Genomic DNA, 20,849 nt, shown 5'->3' with positions numbered 1-20,849 from the left:
AGTCGATGCCTTTTCAGGTCACACTTCTGTATTTTGGACATATTATACTGCGTTTTTTTTTTTTCTTACATATTATAGATGAAAAGGAGAGGTGTCTCGTTTACTGTGGCCTTAGAGAAAAACCCCACCATTGGTACATATTAGCAGTGAGAACTGGGGCAAAATATGTAATCCATCCAGACCTCCAATGCCTGATCTACAAAATGAAATAATACCTACCTCGTGAGTGTGTTGTAAGGATTGGGTTTTATAATACACATAAAGCATGAAGCACTACACCTAGTGTTTAATTAAGTACTCAATAAATAATATTGCTTGATACTTTTTTTTTATTGGAGTACTGTCAGTTACAATGTGTCAGTTTCTGGTGTACAGCACAGTGTCCCCATCATGCATACACATACACATATTTGTTTTCATATTCTTTTTCATCAAAGGTTATTACAAGATATTGAACATGGTTGCCTGTGCTATACAGCAGAAACTTTTTTAAAATCTATTTTTATATATAGTGGCCAACATCATCAGTTGATACTTTGAAATGATTTTATTCCAGCCTTTCCACAATTACACGGTGCCATACAAAAGACTGACTTTTAAATTTCCCATCAATCAATAAGTTTAAAATTAAGTTTATGACATTAAATTAAATCCAAATTAATAAAGAGCTGTTGAGTTTTGTTTCATTCACTCACTCATCCAACAGCTATTTGACTGCTGAGGGTTTGCTAGGTGCCACATGTTATTTTAGGCATGAGGACAGAGCAGGGAACATGACAGACACAAGCCCCTTCCTTACAGAGCTCACAGAGGGGAGCAGAAAATATACTAACAAATGACGTATGCGATAAATGCTGGGGCGGGAGGTACCCAAAGTAGGAGGTATGTGGAGGGCTGGGGAGGAGAGCGATTGCTATGTTATGTCTGAAACAGGAGGCCTCACTGATGAGGTGACATATAAGAAGAAAACATGACATTTGGGACAAGAGCACTCCAGGCAGAGGAAGAGCATCTGCAAAGGCCCTGGGGCCAAAGCCTGCTTGGTGTGCTCAAGACCCAACAAGAAGCCAAGAGGATGGCGTGGAGGGTGGGAGGGGAGGGGTCAGAGCAGAGGCAGACCACGGAGGTCTCAGAGGCCAAGGGCAGTAATGAGATGAAGGCTTCCGTTTGAGCGGAGAGCACCAGGGCAGGGTGAACTTACAGCCACCCCTCCCGAGCCCCCCAACACTGGCCCCTGTGAATTGTTCTTTTTGGTTGTTTACCACAAATTCATAGGTCCGCTCCCGAGACCCTGTGCAGGATAGACCGCAGGGAGCAGGAGAGGCCAGGTGGACGCGGGACATCATAGCACAGGTGGTAAAAGGGCGGAGATTCTGGTTGTTTTGAAGCTGGAGCCCTGGGGACTCGCAGAGTGTCAAAGGCAAGCCTGAGTGGCAGGTGGAGTCAAGGAGGGCTTCAAAGCTTCCGGTTACTGAGATGGGAACGGCTGCAGGGGGCGCAGGTTTGTGGGAGCTTTGGATGTTAGATTTTTATTTTGTTAGTATTTTTTAATTGTTTAAAATTGATTAATTAACTTACATGTATTCTTTGAGGGGAGGTAATTAGGTTTATTTATGTATTTGTGTTTAGAGGAGGCACCGGGGATTGAACCCGCGGCCTCGCGCATGCCGAGCACGCGCCCCACCACTTGAGCGATGCCTCCCCGCTGCGCTGTGAGTATCACGGAGCCCAGCAGGCGTCCGAGTGGAGCTACGCAGTGAGCACCCGGAGACGCAAGCCCGGGCTGGAGGGAAATGGAGGAAGCAGCAGCTTTACAAGGTATTTAAAGGCCTGCGACTGGATGAGGTCTACCGACGGGGACGTGAATGAGGGGAAAGAGGTCCCCCGCCCGCCGAGGGAGCAGTGCTCCTGGCTCCCCCCGGGGGGGACAGAGCGGGGAGCGGGGCTGCTGCTCAGGGCCGGATGGGGGAGGGGAAGCTACCGGAGTCAGGTGAAGGGTCGCCTGCCGAGGCAGGAGGGAGGAGCCCCCAGCACTCACTCAGGAGTGCTCCTAATCCTGAATCAGTGGCAACCCGGTAGCACAAGGAAGCCAGGGTGAGTCATCAGAAGGGCCTGGCCTCAGTGACGGGATAAAATGCCGCTCTGGGTCCAGCAAATGAAGCTTCAGAACAAGACCTGAAAGCATCAGATTTCTTTCCAAGTGGCTTAACAGTATCCTAGAACAGAGCTTAAAACTCTTTTTATATAGAAATAAAGTGAACTTCTCCACGTCTGGCATCCAATCAGAAATTACCTGGCGCGTAAGGGAGGAAAGTACTCCAGTGAACGAAGAATACTGCCAGCCCTACCAGTCAGCAAAGGACGCTGTGCCATCGAGTCATCAGCTGCTACTGCCACCCCCTCCACACACACACACACACAGTGAGCAGAGGGAACTCGGGATGCAGGCAAGCCGGCAGCCTGGCCTCTGCAGCCACCCCCAGCCAGGTACCCTGAGGGAACTCAGGATGTGAAAGAACACAATACTGGACCTGAATAGCCAGGTGCGTATCAAAGGAATGATTTCAATGAGCCCAGACCTTCGCACCTTCCCAGAAATAGAAAGCGCTAAATTCCTTAACTTGAGATGTCTGGTTTTCTTTGATTAACAGTCATCTTTTGATGTTCCGCCTACCTGGTCTCTGCTCCAAAAACTCAGATATCCTGGCTTCTCCCTTGCCACTTCGGAGCAGTCTCTCAGAGTGACCTGAGAGGCTGTCACCCCAGGCTTAAGTCCTCAGAAACGTCCACCAAATAAAATAAAAGTCTCAAGTTTTAGGTGAATTTTATTTTAGTCGGCACTGCTCATAATGAGGACAAAAGCCAATCAACAGAAACTGTTTCAGAAATTACTCAGATGACACAGGGAGTAGCAAATGACATTAAAACCATTATTAGAACATTCTCCGTAGATTCAAGGTGCTACAGCTGAGACTGAGTATGAACATGATCTCCATATCCCCAAGGTGAACTTGCAGAGATGAAACTACACTGCGTGACATGAAAATACACCAGATAGGATTGACAGCAGGTTAAACACTGCAGAAAAGATGAGTGACTTTGAAGACATGGCACTAGAAGAATATCCAAAATGAAACACAGGAGACAGGCAAGAAACAAACAGAGCAGCAGTTAGCCATGGGGTAAATTCAAGTGGCCCAAAATATATGTGATGGAGTCACCGAAGCAGAAAAGAGGGAGGGGCAGAAAGGATATTTGAAGAAATAATGGCTGCAAAAATTCCTAGTCTGATGAAAACTCTAAACTCACCAGCCAAAGAAGTTTAATAAAACTCGAGGACAAAACCGTGACGAAAACCCCACGTCACAGCACATCACAATCAAACTTCTAAATCAATGACAAAGATAAAACCTTAAGAGCCGGCAGAGATAAAAAGACACATTGCACACAAAGGGATGCAGAGAAGAATGGCAGCAAAATTTCTTATCAGAAGCAAACGATATAAACACTGCATTCAGAAAAAAACTGTTAACTGAGAAATCTAAACTTAGCAAAACTATCATTCAAGAGCGAAGGTGAAATAGACTTTTTATATGAAATAGACTTTTAATACGAAAGCTGAAAGAATTCGTCACCAGCAAACTACAAGATCTGCTAAGGGAAGTCCTTTAGGCAAAAGGGAAATGACAGCACACGGAAATCTGAATTTACACCAGGGGCTGAGTCCTAGATATGGTAACTATGGGCGTCAATACCAAAAGCTTGATCTTATTGATATATCTATTTAAAAGGGAATTTGCTGGCAAATGTGGTTTAAAAAAAAACAACATAGCAGAATATACAGGAAAGAAATGCTGACCCGTGCTACAGCATGGCTATACCTTGAGGACCTTATATTCAGTGAAATAATCAGTTACAGAGGGACAAATGTGAGATTCCATTCACATGAGGTGCCCAGAGGAGTCAGATTTGTAGAGACAGAAAGTAGAATGACGGTTGTCAGGGGCTGGGGGTGAGGCGGATGGGAGTTGGTGTTTCACGAGTGCAGGGTGATATTTTTTGCAAGATGAGAAGAGTTCTGTGGATGGATCGTGGTGATGGTTACACAATGTGAACACAAGTGACCCTTGAACAATGTGGATTTGAACTGCATGGGTCCACTTAGACACAATTTTTAAAAATAAATATACAGTTGACCTCTGTTCTTATGGATTTCACATCCACAGATTCAACCAACCGCAGATCGAAGTTTCTGTGTTGTGTGGAATCCATGGATGTAGAAACCACGGAAACAGAGGGCCGACGGCACTACACTATTCTATAAAAGGAACTTGAGCATCCATGGATTTTGGTATCCATAGGGATTCCTGGGACCCATCCCTATGGGTATGGAGGGACTTAATGCCTCTGAAATGTACACTTCAGGATGGTAAATTTTATGTGTATTTTAGCACAATTTTAAAAAGAGAGGAGATTGCCTGCTTAAAGCAAAATTAGTAACAACGTCATGGGGCATATAACACATGCAGGAGCAGAAGAGCCACTGAACAGTGGGTGGGGGAGGGTGGGGGTGAGCTGCTGGGAGGTTCTTACTCTCCATGGGATGGTGTATCACCTGAAGGTGTGTTAGAGCAGGCAGGTAGCGAGATATGAGCGGAGAAAGGAGCACACAGGGCAAAAGGCAGGAGACCCTCCATCATGGAAACAACAGGGGCCCCTGTACAGAAAAAGAAAAGCAGGAACCTCTGGGCCAATAAGCGGTCACACATTTTGGGGTGACGAGAGACCTGGAGGCCGACAAAGAAGGGTGGGAAAAGGCAGGAATCTCCAGTATCCGAATGTAACCTTTTGCTCATGGTGCCCTCATTACAATAAAATTAGCCTTGCAGATTAGAAGTACCCACCATGCACTGACGACATGACACTTCCGATCCAGACTAAATAAGGACAAAACTCCCTCCTCCCTTTGGGAAGGTGGAGCTGGGATGAAAATCAGGGAATATGACCCCAAACCCTTCCGTCCCCAATGAATATTCTGCTCATTCATTTTTACACCCTATGTAACCAACTTGCCAAAGAAACTCAGGGCAGCCACTCACCTGGTCCTGCCCACTCTCCCCTTGAGTGTACTGTCCAACCCTTAATAAATCCTCACGTTACTGTCTTAATCTCCGTGTCCTGACTCTGAATTCTTTCTGTGATGGGACAAGAACCTAGACACCCAGCAACAGGTGGACTTTGATGAATTGAAAACCTTACTGTAAACCCCAAAACAACCACTAGAATAACCTTAGAAGTGTTACTCCTAATAAGCAAAAAGGAGATAAAACAGAGTCAGAAAAAAATGCCGCTGTCCACTGAAAAGGCTTAGAAGCAGGGATATCCCAGTAGCAGAGACCACAGGTGTTCACAAACACCAAGAATGATCAAAGTGTGTACTTTAAACACACGCAGCCATGTCGGTTATACTTCAATTAAGTTGTTTAAAATAAAAGAAGAATGAGCTGCCTGGTCAGGCAAGAGCTCCTGTGGTCACTGTGTTGGTCACGGGCGTTTTTGTTACTACAGCTAACTTAGCCCGTCCTGACTAAACATTCCCTAACAACACACATGTCCAATGACAGAGGTAGTTCTGTTTGGTACTAGAAGGCAAATTGGTCCAGCGGCCACTGAGGGCTTTTCTACCTTGAAGATGTGAGTTATACATCACAGGTGTCACCAGGCTGGGTGTTTAACTAAGGTACCTCCTGCACCTAGGAGTCTAGATGGATGGATGCCCAGTGCCCTTCAGCCACTGTCCTTCTGCCCCACTGGTCCCTCCAGAGACAGCACTGTTCCCACCCATGTGGTTCTCTGCCCGTCCCAGGGTGCAGGAATCTCTGTGAGTCTGGCAGACACTGAGTTTCCTAATTGGTCGTTAAATGTGAGGCATTGCCAGGGAGCAAAAAGGAAAACACCAGGAGCTCCCAGGTCCCACTGACCTGAGGAGGAGTGGGCGGGATCTATTTTGGATGAAATAGACAGTTCTCCCCTCATTTCCCTTAGACAAATCTCCAATGTGCTTGGGCTTTTGGAAACCACCCTGAAGAGAAAGGAGGAAATAACTGGAGAAAATACAAATTAATTTTGCAATAAGTTTTCCTTCCATACAATCAACAGTACCTCAGAATCAAAGCAGGCTTCAAGAATATTTAGGAGAAATTTATTTTCCCCAAAAGATCCAAAGTTACTGAGATGCAAATAATCTTTCACATCATGATTCAAGGAAGTTTGGCTCCTCAAACCTCAGTTCTTGAGTATTTCCTTTTCCAGTTGTGATATGTGGCTTTATATTTACAAACTAAATGGCTTCTTTGGGTGTTTTTTCCAAAACAAATTGTCTTTCCCAAAGGCCTATCTAAGCATTCGTTTTCTGCAGAAAAGAAAACTGTTCTTAGCTTTGAAATAGTTGCTTAATTTTTATTTCTATACACCCTATCCATGTTTCACAAATTACGAGGTCCTGTTTCCATCAATAACCCACTTATTCTTTTCTTATCCACAGTAGTTTCTGACAGGAAGAAAACAAGTCATACAGAAGAGGATCACTGTCTTTATTCTGAAATAGTTCTAACCAGAGTCAGTCTGCTACACTCAGGAGTGTAAATCAAATCTGACTTGCAGAAAGCCAGACAAGAGGGCAACAACGTATCTGAGCCATTGAACAAGGGGTATGTACAAAATAATCCTAGGAAATTACAGGTCTCACCGTGTTTCAGCATGGGGCCTTCTCTGTGATTTAGAACCAAGGTTATCTATTTTCTATTAGAATCAGACAGAAAAGTAAAATGTAGAGCCAAAAAGCCATGGGGGAGGAGTGGGAAAGGCCTCCGAAAAGGTCAGATGCCAATTTGGAGGACAGAGCCAAATTGACTTGGAAAAAAAATGTATTTACTGGCATTTACCCCACAGTCCAAGTCACCTGGGAGCTTAGCCAAGGCATATTTTTAGTATTCCACTATGTCTTTTGAACAAGGTTGGGTCTTTTAAGATACCACGCAGCCCTGATCATGCTCCAATGGAGCAAAATCCGTACCAAAATTGTCTTTGTAAACGTTTATCTTCACATGTGCAACAGGAAATTCTGAATTCAGCTGCGCTCTTTAAGTCAAAATATTCAACCAATGACTCCTACCCTTAGAAATGCATCCGCAGCCGAGCGCCAAGAGATGCTTCCTGCCCACTGGCCACATTTCCCCAGGGTTGGGTGCAGAGGGGCCAACGTCTACAGGCTTCTGTCAGGTTTCCCCAGGCACCCGCTCCGCGCCACCGGCGGGCCTGGCAGGTTCAGGGTGAAAGCGCAGCCTCCCAGCAGGTAAGCCTGCCCCCCACCCCGCCCGCAGGGCTGGCCTCTGCCTGCACACCTGGGGCCACCGCCTTCTGGTTACACATTCACCGCGTTCCTGGGTTGGTCATTACAGCTTGAAGGAGTCTTTTCCTGGCTGAGAGCCCCAAATAATGACGACCCAGTCTTCACTGAGTCGGGCCAACTTGGCAAAGGACTGTCTTCCTCCCCAGTGCAGGCACTTGGCCTCCTGTGCCCGAGAGCTGGACCCCGCTGCCCCAGCCCTCCGTCACCCGCCAGCCTTTGGACCGCCCGCCCCTCCCCGGCCCTGCAGCCCGGGCTGGGCCAGCCGCACCCCTCCGCCCGCCCGGGTCTCCGCACCCGCCCGCACCCCGCCCCGCCCCCCTCGCGCGCCCGCTCGGGCGTCCCTGCGCCCCCTGGTCCGACCCGCCCGGCCCCAGCGCGCAAGCGCGACCACCGGCGGGGGCCGGGCCTCGGGCCCCCTCCTCGCCGCCGCTCCTCCCCCTCCCCCTCCCCCGCGTCCTGACCGGCGGGGGGGTGGCGGCCGTGCGCCTGCGCGGAGCCGGCAGTCCGGCAGGGCCGCAGCCGCGGGGTGGCCGGCAGTTGCCGTGGGGACCGCGGGCCCCTCGCTCCTCGGGTCCCCTGCCCCTCGCCGTTCCGCACCGAGGCGCGGCGGACGACCCCGGCCTCCCCTGCCGCCGGCCCGGCCACAGCTGCAGCCGGTGAGCCGGCGAGAGGCGGTGCCGCTCCCAAGATGTCGCAGACGGCCATGTCCGAGACCTACGGTACGAGGCCGGGCGGGGGCCGGGGCCGGGGCCGGAGGGCTGGGGCGCGGGGCGCGGGCGGGGCGGGGGGCGCGGGCCGCGCTCTGTGTAGCCCGTGTGCGTGATCTGCTGCTCCAAGTTTCCTCTTGCATTTTCTTTACGCCCGTGCGGTTTTCCTTTCTTAGTCTGATTTCAGTAGCTCAGGGCTTGGGAAGCCAATTCGACTTTCATCTGCGATATTGTCCCCAGCGAGGGATGTGAAGGACTTAGGGCGACGCCTGCATTTCAGTGTGCTCCTCGACTGTTGCAGTTTGGAATTCTGTTCTTTGCACTGGGATTACAGACGAGCAGTTATCGATAGGCGGCTTAACCCATTTCTTCCTTTGGAGACCTTTCCACGTTGTACTATGGCTGTTTTCAAACGTGGCTTTTTAAGATCATAAACACCTGGGACGCAAAGCCCGGGCTGCTTAACCTTTGCTTCCTCTGTAGCACCCACACCGGGAGGTGCTCCACAGAGATTTTTTTTTTGAATAAACGAAAAAGCCTCCCCAATTCATAAACTGTGTGTTTTGTTTTTGTTTTAGTCCTACATGGTAAAAAAATAAATAAATAAACAATACAGTACACCTCTGCTCTGTCTCAGGGTGGAGGAGGTGTTTGCCAGTCTGGAATCACCCTTTCAGATGTGTGCAGTCTCTGATTAGGTCTGATTTGGACTTTTCCAGTCCCAAGGGGAGGCTCAAGTTCAAAACTGTGTACTTCTTGTCATATCAGTCATGTCTCCTCCGTTTGTCCTGGCGTGCTGCTCCTTGCCGGTCAACAGAGAGGTGTGAATGGCTTTCTGGGCCGGCGTGGTGCTCCGACAGGTCGGGGTGCACGACAGGCACTGCTCTGGATGGACTCAGGGAGCTTACAGTCCGGTGGGGGATACAGTGTTAATCCAATTACGACAGTAATGACTGATTAAAAACCCAGGCAGAGTTCTGAAGGAATGTGGTCTCTGAAGGTATGTTGGAAAGAAACCTGACCCAGACCTGGCCTGGGGAGGCATTAACCAGTCGGCACCTGCCCAGGCCCTGAGGAGTTCAGAGTTCCTTTCTTGGAAGGGGAGTGTGGTTTAGACCCACAGCCCCTGGGAGAGGGTCCTTCTCCTCAGGGGCGCATTTACTCCACCTTCAGCCATTCCTGGGTCTGGTACCTGCCTCTTGGTGACACTGGGAGCAGGACACCTGTTCCTGGAAGGCTTAGGAAACCCTACAGAAAGTCCCTGGCCTGTAAGCGTCAGGGCTGTCAGAGCTAATGCTCTAGCGGGTCGCATCCACGTGCTCTCTCTCTGTGGAGACCACAGTCAGATTTTGTAAAGAAAACCCATTTCTCCAGCAGATTTTCACTCTGCTTTTGCTTTTTCTTTATTTTCAATAGCTCCTTACCCCATGCTTTTTTTTTTTTTTTTTTCCCTTTGACCCGGATCAGGAGCACAGGGAGGGGTGGAAAGTTCAAGTAAGAAACCAAGCCTTGGGGCTGGGGAGGTAGAGCTCAGTGGTAGGGCACATACTTAGCATGCACGAGGTCCTGGGTTCAATCCCCAGTCCCTCCAGCAAAAATAATGATAAATAAATAGATAGACCTACTTACCTCCTCCTCCCCCACCATTTTTTGGAAGGAAGGAAGGAGGGAGGGAGGGAGGGAAGGAAGGAAGGAAGGAAAGAAACCAAGCAGGGTTTCTAAATTAGTGAGAAGGACTGGAAAACAGAGCTTTTGTTTCTTTTGTCTTATATGAAACGATAGCCTTGATGTAATATGGCATCTCCACTTCAGATGGAGTTCACGGAGCATCATGGATTGACTGATTCAATTCTGTTCATCAGACTTTGGCCTTTAGTATGCTTATTTCATGGTACCTTCCAAATATATTTTTACTTTTTACTAACTGAATTTAATCCTTTCCTCTAATAGAGGAAATTAAACAGAATTAGTAAAAAAAAAAAAAAAACTACTTTTAGAAAGAGCAAGTGTGGTACTTTGAAAATGCCAACCCAAAATAAGTCACCCCAAACCAAGTCCTAAGCTGTCACCTTCACTTACCATTGACACATTTGCACAACATTGTTTCCACAAAGTAAAAGTCCAGTTCCCTCCTCCTGGGCGTGTGCCTGTTAGTAGCTGGTGAAGGAATGTTTGCCTAATCTTTAAACTCCTTTGTGCCCTGTGCTTATGTTCTCTCTTCCGGAAAAGGAGTCTCTGTAGCTTGACAGGGATATGATGAAAAATAAAGAACCAATGTTGACAGTACTGTAACGTGCTGGATCAACACTGCTTTTCAGCATATTAAAGCAGTATTTCACCTTCCATTGACTGATTAGTGTTCCACATTTTGCTGCTCTGAAACCGTGAGCCACGTGAATACTATATGTTATGTAATACTTTATATAATATTGTAATACAAAAAGTGAAATCTTGAACACATAGGTTCCTGATTGAAAATCGTCAGTCCGAATATCCCTAAACTGAAACAGTGTTTCCCAATCTTGTTAGATTCAGAACTTTCTCAAAGACCCGGCCAGTTAGAATGGCTTGGGGCTCCCCGAGGGGCTCCAGCCATCTGAGACTTGGGAGATCACAGATTGGCCCTAAAGAATTTGTGATTCCAAAATGTGAGAGAGGAAACTAACAAATCAAGTAGGTGATAGCAAGCAGGGACATTCAGAAAAGAGCTAAAAAGTATAAGTGATGTAGAAGATGCTGGCAGTTGAAGAGTGAGGAAAAATCTAAGACAAATCTCTGTGCCCATTGGAATTGATGCCTTCTACAGTGATAGCAGTTTATGAAGTAAGAACACAAATTGTAGCTTTTATTACAATATACTCTTAATATTTTTATTTTGTGCTTTATTTTGAAAGTATCATAGCACTTACCACATCATTTTGAGAACTATCAGGATATTTTCTTTTAAAAATGTATCACTGTAGGCTGCTGTGAGTTGAGTTGTGTCCTCCGAAAGGTACGTTCAGGTCTAACCCCACGTAACCTGTGGATGTGACCTTATTTGGAAATAGGGTCTTTACAGATGTAATCACGTTAAGATGAGGTCATATTGGATTAGGGTGAGCTCTCATTCAGTGGGATCCTTATAAGATGAGAGATATTTGGACTTAGACACATGCAGGGAAAGTGAAATGTGAAGACAGGCTGAGGTTGAAGTAACGTAGCTGCAAGCCAGGGGTCACCAAGGATGACTGACAGCCGCCAGAAGCTAGGAAGAGGCAAGGAGGGGTCCTTCCCTGGAGTCTTCAGAGAACATGGCCCTGCTGACACCTTGACTTTGGACTTCTAGCCTAGATCCGTTGAGACAATAAATTTCTTTTTTAAGCCACCCGGTTTGTGGTATATTGTTACAGCAGTCATAGGAAACTAATATGTAAGCTTCTGTAGTCGAAATATGATTCAGGGAGAAATGGAGGCTTGATAAGGCAAGGTGGAGTGAGGAGGGTATTCTAGGCAAAGGAGATGACATCTTCAGAGTCACCTGGTTCCAATAAAGTGTAAAATACCTTGCTGTTAGGGAGTCACCTAAAGTGCCATTGCTTTATTTCTTTGGACAGGGCATGTAAAAAACATCAGCAAATGAAGCATACCATATCAGGATAAAGGACATTTCTCTGGGTTGAATGAATGTGTCGTTTTAAATGATTATACTCATCTTTTTCCCATTCATTGAAAATTGGTGAAACAAGGACCAAAGTTTGGGGAACACTACAACTGTGGTTCTCCAGTGACTGTGCCCTGAGCACCCTGGCGTGCCGATTCCGGTTCAGCATGGTCGGCTCCGCACCCGACCAGCTCCCAGGCCATGCGGGTGCTGTTGTTCCAGGGACCGCGATTGCATTCGAGACGCTATACATGGGGGGAGGATGCAGCTCAGTGGTAGCGCGCATGCTCAGCACACACGAGGTCCTGGGCTCAATCCCTAGTCCCTCCTCTAAATAAATAAGCAAAACCCAGTTACCTCCGCCTCCAAAAACAAATAAACAACAACGAAACAACAGCAACAACAAGAAAGACACTATACTATATTAATGCCTCCATGCCATAGAACTGGGAAAACATCGTTCTTTGGAAAATCAAAAGTTTATGATCATTTCTCTTGATCATTTGAACTACAAAGCCTTCCAGTCCTTGCCTGTCACTTGCCTTTCTCTGAAGTCTCCTAAGTATGTTAGTCGCGTCAGTCCCTCAGGATAAGGATCTTGTCTTCAGCTCCCTCACTGTTCCTTTTGGGTGGCCCAGGGGCATCCTGGTACATGTCCCAAACCGAGCTGGCTGCCCACCGCTGCTTCCTGGTCTCCCGTTGTTCTCGCGCGCCCATCGCCTGAGAGAGGATCTCTTTTTCAGTGAAGTATAGTTGATTTACAATGTTGTGTTAGTTTCAAATGTACAACAAAGTGATTCATTTATACACATATATATACTCCCTCAGATTCTTTCCCATGATAGGTTATTACAAGACATTGACTACAGTTCCCTGTGCTGTATGGTAGGGCCTTGTTGTTTGTCTATTTTACGTATAGTAGTGTGTGTATGTTAATCCCAAACTCCCAATTTATGCCTCCTCCCCTCCCTTTTCCCCTTTGGTGACCGTAGTCTGTTTTCTACGTCTGTGAGTCTGTTTCTGGTTTGTAAATAGGTTCATTTGTGTCATTTTTTTTTAAAGATTCCACATATAAGAGATATCATACCTTTACTCTGAATATTTCTTTGGAGTGAGAAGGGAGCTGCTGCTGTTTCTCTCCTTTCTTCTCTTAAACCATCCTCTAGAGATCAGTCAGACTGATGTAATTAGGGTTTATTCCCCATTCCTAATAACTCCATTAGAATATTTGCCAGTAAAAATAATTTGAGGGAAAACCTTTGACTCTTCTGCATCCTGTAACTTGTCTTTGGACGTCACTGCTTTCTCTGCCAGCCTAATCTTGGGAACAGACTGAATTCCATTTGTCTGAAGAACACTTGACTTCTGCTTCTCTGCAGCTGTGAATATGGATCAAAAGCTAGAATGACGTGCAGGGTATTATCATTTAAACGCTGGATAAAGTAAGGCAGATGTAAAGGGTAGCACACTGCAACACAACACGTCAGTCAAATTAACGCTGTCTGCAAATCACCTTCCCTTGTAATCCCTGCTAAGCTTTCTAAGCAAACATAAGTTCATGCTGAGAGAGATTTGGCCAATATAAATAAATCCCTGATAGTGCCGATATGATACGTGGAGGACTCGTCCTTTGTTATTCTGCCACAGCCAAATGCAACCCTCCTCGACTCAGATTGGTGAATGCTTGTATGACAACACTTAGTGATCTTTGTCTTTTAATACTTTCTTTCTCATGGGCTGTGTTTCTGGCATTTAAGAAGTCTTAAAAAGCAGCTGATGATAGTTAGATATGAGGGAGGATACTATTCATAAAGTGCTAATAAATTATGAATAAGAGGATGAGGTGGGGGAGGATATAGCTCAAATGGTAGAACGCCTGCTTTAGCATGCACAAGGTCCTGGGTTCAATCTCCAGTCAATCCTCAAAATAAATAAATAAATAAATAAACCTAATTACCACTCCCTACCAAAAAAAAAATATGAAAACGAATATATGTATGTGTATGCAAGACTGGGACATAGTGCTGCACACCAGAAACTGACACACAGTAATTGACTGTACTTTAATAAAAAATGAAAATTAAAAAGAGGGTATATTTTAGAGGGAGGTTTATCATTTTTCAAATATGAATGTTTAATCTTCCAGAAAAGAAACTGGGGACTTAAAAACACAGCCTCTCTCCCTCTTTTGTTGTAATTAAAAATATTATTATGTAATTAAGAATATTACTAAGATGTGCTCACTCAGTTACAGTACTGTGGCTTTGGTTCACTTGCTTACACTGGTTATTACCAGAGTCCTCATAAAATAAACACCCCATCTTTGCTGCAGGGACTTGGCAGATCTGATCTGCACTTCAGTCAACTCCCCATTGTGACAAAGCATATCTCTTTCAAGACTAGACCGCAAGCTCTTTGAAAGCAGGGGACCGCTCACGTGGCTTCCCGACCCGTTCCCGACCACAGCCATCAGGGAGTGCTGGGCGAGCCTTTGGTCTGATTCTGCTTGGGAGGGGGTGTATTATCCTCTCAGTTACAGAATATGAAGCAAAAAGCCAGGATGAAAAGGACACCCAACTTGAGGATGTACTTTAATTCTTGTCTTTATGGTAGAAGTCGAACAGTTTTTATATTGTGTGTTATATAAATGCAAATCTAATGAACACCTCTTCACAGACCACGTTGTCTGAACTAAAGCGGTCACATGAGTGTCCTTTATGAGAATGGACGGCCCTCTGAGAAGTCACATCTGAGACCAGCCCCCAGCGCAGGGCAGAGGTGCCTTTGCTCCACTCCTGGTGCTGCAGCCCTTGACCGCTGCCTGGTTGAATGTAGCTCTGTACCTCCCAAGAGAGCTGGTTGGTGGAAGCTGGTCGGTCTGGGGGTACGAGAGCCCGGAGGCAGGTGTGCCCATCAGGCACTTTGGGGAGCTGAGTGCCCTGCCCTGGGGGCAGACATCAGGCGACCTGAATCTGCTCACCAAACATTCAGAAGCCCAGCAGTTGGTAGTTATTAAGTAAATATTTGTTGAATGAGCTCTTCTAGTTCTAAATCCATGTTTACTAAACCATCTTCTGATTATAAACTGACTCTACGTGACCAAAAATAAAATATTTTTTAAATTATGCTTAAAGGAGATTTCTGTTTGATAGATAATACATGGTTAGTTCTTGCGATCATTTTATCAGGTGGAGGGTTTCCAGCTGCAAGTGACAGAAAACCCAGCTCAAAATGCTGTGGGGGGAGGGCAGAGCTCAGTGGTGAGCACATGCTAGGCGTGCACAAGGTCCTGGGTTCAATCCCCAGTACCCTCTCCAAAAATGAATAAATAAGTAAACCTAATTACCTCCGACCCCCCAATTTTTTAAATTCCTCCCATCATAGGGGATAGCTGTAGACGAGGTTCCAGGGCTCGCTGGTTCAGAAGCTCAGCTGTGCCAGCAGGAACCTAAAGTCTTCGCACCTCTCTCCTCTGGCAGTATTAGCCTCATCCCTCACCCTCTCCGAGTCATAAAACAGCTACTGTTTGTCAGCTGGGTGCCCTTCCTTGTTTATGAAATACAGTCCATCCTCCCTGTCTGTTTGGGCCATGTTAGGTCAGATGCCCGCCCCGGAGCAGTTACAGGCCAGGAGAATGCCTCACACTGATTAGGCCGATCCTGTGTTTCTTTCTGATCCAGGGAGGAGGGGGCTGGGAATGACCATAATTGGTTTACAGTAACCAGCACCTGTCCCAGAACGCTGGGGGTCATGTCCCCCTAGATTACTTCGGCCCCTTGGGAGAATGACTGTTGGGCAGACAACTTCTACTGCAATAGCATCTCCTCTAGTCTCCAAAAATGTCGGCCGCACTGCGGTTTGAACGTGTCGGCACCAGCTGGTGGTCTTCCTGGAGTAGGTGACGGACTTTGGCGGTCCTCCCCACCGCCCCTCCTGCAGCGAGGACGTGGTCAGCGCTGCCCAGCTGCAGGCCTCCGCCTCGGGCACATACCGGTTAGAGGCCCTCGTCATCTCGGAAAGATCGAAATCTCTCTTGTTATCTTGCAGACACAGCATACTTGCATTTGATCTTAGTTCTTACTGTCTTTTGTGAATCTGATAAAAAACATTGGGTGCTTTGAAGACTGCCGTTCACAGAACCGCTTTGACCGCGATGCTGCTTTGGAGGGAAAATGGAAGCTGGTTATTTGGTGACCATTGCTCTTTCCCCACTTTTCATAAATTAGCACCTTGAGTAGTTTTGTCATGAATATGCATGTAAACTAGGATGCTCTACCTGTATGAGAACGAAGCCCTTATTTTAGATTCCCTTTTAATATTAAAATCCAGAGACCTTAGTCTAGATGTTGACTGATCAAACATTATTGGTAAAATTGATATTAAAACCAGTTCCTTTAATTAGTCACAACTGTAAAAGCATGAGCTAAAAGTGACCCATCTCTGTATTTCTTACGATATGCATTATTGAGTAATAAAGTTAATTTTCCCTTGTTACATTTTCCTAAGAGCAGGGTTATTTCATGTGACTAAAGGAGCTTTCAGATCAGTATCTCCGAGTAAGATTCTTCTGATATTTACCTATTATTCTGTTTCCATTTTACCTGGAAAACTTCCCTTATTGAGAAACCATTCGTGTGTTGGCCTGAATTACAATGCTAATCTCTAGGTAAAGGGGGAAGTTAGAATAATCTACACTAAGTACTTGGCACCATGTCGTCCCCACAAGAGCCCCCCACTCCCCTTTTCAGGCCATGAGCTGATCCCTCTCCAGGTGTGACACCCACGGCCTCTCCGTCCACCTCTTCCTCCTCCTTCAGCTGCACACGCTCTGCAGATCCTGACCCCGGCCTCCCAGCCGCCCGCCTTGCCTGCTGCTGTGCAGACAAAGCTCCCTTTAGATGGAGATCGCTGTGATTCCTGGTCTCTGAGGCATGCAGTAATACTTAGCAGTCCTTTTTCCTATCCTGGCCATCTCACTTTTTCTCCACGTCTGCTGTTTTATACTTTCACTAATCTCTTCAAGCCTTTTGTCTCACCTCCAGGACATGCCCCTTCCTCCCCTCCCCTTCTCCAACCTGTATTTACCTCCAGACTTAACCTTAACCCTTTTCCTGTTGTCTCAGAAGAAATGTTAGCAGATACAAGGACCCTGAAATTAGGAAGAGACCCACCAAAGTGTGGGTGCTTGCCGCCGGATGTGAAAGGGCTCACAGCAGAGGCAGAGGGGCAAAGTGAATGACTGCTTTATTGCTTCAGAAGAGGAAAAGGAAAGAAAACGTTGGAGCAGGGAAGAGGAAAGCACTGGAGCGGGGAGCCGGCAGCCGAGATGGCCCGTCGAGATAGCTCCAGGCTGGGCCATGTGGACTTTCATGGGAGGCTTCTGTCCTCATGTCTTCCTTCCGGGTGTGATGGAGCCAATCGCCCTGTCTTCCGTGCTTGTATGGGCTTTTCCTGTTGCTGTCATGGCGCTGGTGGGTGTGTCGCTTAGCAGCTCATACACTGCAGTGTGCTTGAGGCTCCACTGGAAGGCAGATGCTCCGCCATCTTGGGCTCAGCTGGTTCTAACCAGTTCTTGTTTATTCTCTTTGCAGCAGCTTCCTGAGACTTAGATAAGAGTAACTGGTTTCTATTCAGAGGAGGGGCAGGGGTATGATCCTGGGGACAACAGCCTTGGTAACAAAAAAGAAAGTTACTTTGAATCAGCATGCTGGCAATCTGGTGGACCCAGTGTCTCCCCTGCCCTCTGCAAAAAACCGTCTCCAAAGATTCTGCCCAGCCATAAACAAGAGGCAGGGGTTGGGGGCCAGAGAGGGTGGGGCCTTAAGGAGGACCTGGGACCCTGCCCCAAGGCTGCACTGCTCCTCCTCTGTCTCTGCACTCCCTCCCTTCCCAGATTAGCTCCTGTTTCAGTCTGCCCTTTGGAACTCAGGGAAGATGAAGGAGGCAGAATGAAGCCTATTTCCTACAAACAGAGAACAGGGAACACAGAACGATCTGTACCAGGGAGGACCCCTCGGGGTCCCGCCTAGTATCAGAAAGGAGGTCTCTCTTCGTTTCTGAGACTAAGCTCTACCTTCCGCCTCAGACCTCATGTCTCAAGTCTCAGAAACTCCTGCACCCAAGCATCCCTTTCTTTTTCTGCTGGTACCTTCCTGTCTGCTGGCCGTTCCCACCACACCCTCCGTTCCTGCCCCATCTCTTTCCATCACAGCCAGGGTCCCGCTGAGAGTCGGCAGTGCTTTTTATCTGCGGCGTGTCACTTCCTCGGCTCTTGGGCTGACCGCTTTCGGCCCCCCTCGCGTGGACCTGGTTGTACTCGGGGCGCCAGTGGGTGCGCCCAGGGCCTTTGCAGCCTCTGTAACTTAGCCGCTCTTCACAGCCAGCCCTTATAGCAACTGCTTCCCGATCTCCCCCGTGGCTCACAGGTGTTTGATCTTTCATCTCTCTGGATCTGCACGCGGTATTTTGTCACAAAATGGACACGTCCTCAGAACCCTCAGGATTTCTTATCTCAGTCAGCAGTGTCACGAAGGAGCTGCTTCCCTAAGCCAGAAACGAAGGAACCTTCTCAGACGGCTCCACTGTCCCCGCACCGTTTCTACCAGGAAGTGAACTGCGTGGTATGAATCCTGCAGTCAAGGCCATCTGCCTTTGCTCCCTCTCTGACCTTTGGGAATCTTGTGGGGGAAGCTACGAAGGCAAAGGTCATCTGGTGTACTCCCTCGGACGGAGCTTCCCTAAAGGCTGAAGGTCATCGCTGACCGTCAGTTGTGGAGCAAACATGCTGTGCTCTTCCACGCACTTCCTGGCCGGGTTCCCACTGTCAGTGGTTGTCGTTGTGCTCGGAGCTCAGTCTTACTTTAGCACGGGCCACCACTCGGCTGGGGTCTGGGAAACTCAGCGTTGCTTGAAATGAGTGTGAAAACAAGTCAGTAAGTTTCAAGTGAGGTTTCTCCCTTGGAGTTAATGCTTTGGCTTTGTGTTAGCTATTTCAGTGGAAGCCATTTTTTCCAGACCTTTATTTTTGTCTGTGTTCCTGAATGGCTGACTTTTGCCCAAGACTGATTTCTAATTATTTGATACCATTTCTTTGATCTCATTTAACATTTCTCATGCAGAATTAAAAATAGCCTAGTAGCGTGTAGCTGGTTTAGATTTTCTATTTTGGGGATATGCTCTTTCCCCTGCCCTGAAGCTTCATTCCTTCCGAGGACACCCTCATCAGGTGAATGTAATTATCACGAATGGGATGCAAAAAATTTCTTTGTGATTTTGAGCAAATTAGCATCCGCTATAATGAAACAACATCAAATCCAATTAAAGTAGATACAATTGTTTAAGTAGTTCTTACTTAAACTATCTTATACAACCTAGCAATGTATCTTACACAGCCCTCCATTCATTGCTGTGTCGTATGACTGTGTACCTGCTCCTCTGAAGACTTTGTAGCTGTTAAGCACTGTACACGTGACATATATACATGATGTGCAATGTGTATGTCATTTCAACTTCAAGAAAGGAAAGAGAAAAAGAAAGAAAAATCCTACAGATTTTAAAAACAAAATAAGTCAGTAACACTGGTGCACTTTGTACCAGAATCACAGATGTGGGCGTGGTGTGTGAGAGCCTCACTGCTGTAAAAAACCAGCAAGCCTCACACCCCGAGGAGAGAACGTCAGGTTTTGTAGATCCGTCTCTTGGCTCTCGGTTCCAAGGAGGGCTGTGAAATCCAAATTCCCTCATCAACAGGAGGAGTTTAGCTGAACCTCTTCATAAAGTTGGATCCTTGTCACCTACGGGGAATGTGATTGCCCACTGGGGTGCTTGGTTTTATTTGTGTCAACCAAGCTCAGATATCTCCAGACAGAAAAATACCGGGATGCACAGCCTGGTGCCTCACCTGCTGCTCCTTCCTTCTGGGTACCGTTTCCCCCTTGAGGCACATCCTTTGGTAATCCTTTCTGTTTGGATGTGTGTAGTAAACTTACAGTCATTGTCTGATAAAATCACCTATTCTAATTTTTATAAAACTTTCTGAGATCATCATGGATTCACAGGCAGTTTTAAGAACAGAGATCTCATGTACCCTTTACTCTGTTTTCCCCAGTGGTCACATTGCAGAACTGTCATGACATCACAACCAGGATACTGATGCTGCCCCGGCTACTGACACAGATCACTTCTGTCAGCACAAAGATCTCTCCTGTGCCCTTTTGGAGACACATACTCTTCCTCCCTGCTCCCCTCACCTCCTTAGCCCCTGGCAACCACTGATCTGTTCATCATTTCTGTAATTCCTTTGTTTCAGGAGTGTTCTGTAAATGGCCTCACGCAGTGCGTAATCTTTCAGGACTGACTTTTCCACGCAGCGTGATTCTCTGCAGAGCCATCCGGCTTACTGCTTGTATCAGCAGTTCACTCCCTACTCACTTATTGCCGAGTATTATTATTCTTTGGTATGAACGTACTCATTTGTTTAACCAGTCACCTGTTGCAGAACATCTGGGTGGTTTGCAGTTCGGGGCTATGACAAATAAAGCTACTGCAGACATTCATGGGCAGGGTTTTGTGTGATCGTTAAGTCTTCAGTTTTCTGGGATAAACGCCTAGGGGTGCAGTTGCTCAGTCATGGTGGTTGCGTGTTTAGTTTTTTTTGAGAAACTGTCAATTTTCCAGATTAGCTATACCATGTTATATTTCTACCAGCAGTGTAGGAGTGATCTAATTTCTGTGCATCCTCGCCAGGATTTGGTGTTGTCACTACTTTTTATTTTAGCCTTTCTGATAGGTGTGTAGTGACACCTCATTATGGTTTTAAATTACATTTCCCTAGTTTATTGGCTAACATTTTTTTTAGTTGGCTAACGATCTTAAACATATTTTCACATGCTCATTTGCCACATGTGTTATCTTTTTCAGTGAAATGTCTCTGCATGTCTTATGCCCATTTTCTACTTGGGTTGTTTGATTTTGTAATTAATTTTTTTGTTGAATTACAGTTGATTTACAATATTTTGTTAGTTTCAGTTGTATAGCAAAGTGATTCAGTTATATATATATTTCAGATTGTTTTCCAGTATAGGTCATT

At 46.6% G+C, this 20,849-nt stretch overlaps 1 protein-coding gene and 1 long non-coding RNA gene across 2 annotated transcripts in view; both read left to right on the top strand.

Moving 5' to 3' along the window:
- Nucleotides 1-4,361: 4,361 nt before the first annotated feature.
- LOC140699720 (uncharacterized) lies at nt 4,362-7,299 on the top strand. Its single transcript, XR_012077966.1, has 3 exons — nt 4,362-4,429; nt 6,545-6,710; nt 7,181-7,299. It is a non-coding gene; the product is annotated as an uncharacterized lncRNA (long non-coding RNA).
- A 586-nt stretch (nt 7,300-7,885) lies between these two features.
- The window catches only part of RAB4A (RAB4A, member RAS oncogene family), a 43,411-nt gene continuing 30,447 nt past the window's right edge, over nt 7,886-20,849 (top strand). Inside the window, exon 1 of the mRNA XM_072970981.1 lies at nt 7,886-8,130. Within this exon, the coding sequence (XP_072827082.1) occupies nt 8,100-8,130 (31 nt within the window). The 5' untranslated portion in view covers nt 7,886-8,099. The remainder of the gene's footprint in view (nt 8,131-20,849) is intronic.

Source organism: Vicugna pacos, chromosome 11 (assembly GCF_048564905.1).
Source record: "Vicugna pacos chromosome 11, VicPac4, whole genome shotgun sequence".
NCBI lineage: Eukaryota > Metazoa > Chordata > Mammalia > Artiodactyla > Camelidae > Vicugna > Vicugna pacos.
The sequence above is the reverse complement of the archived record's forward strand: the minus strand, read 5'-3'. Positions and strand labels throughout refer to the sequence as shown.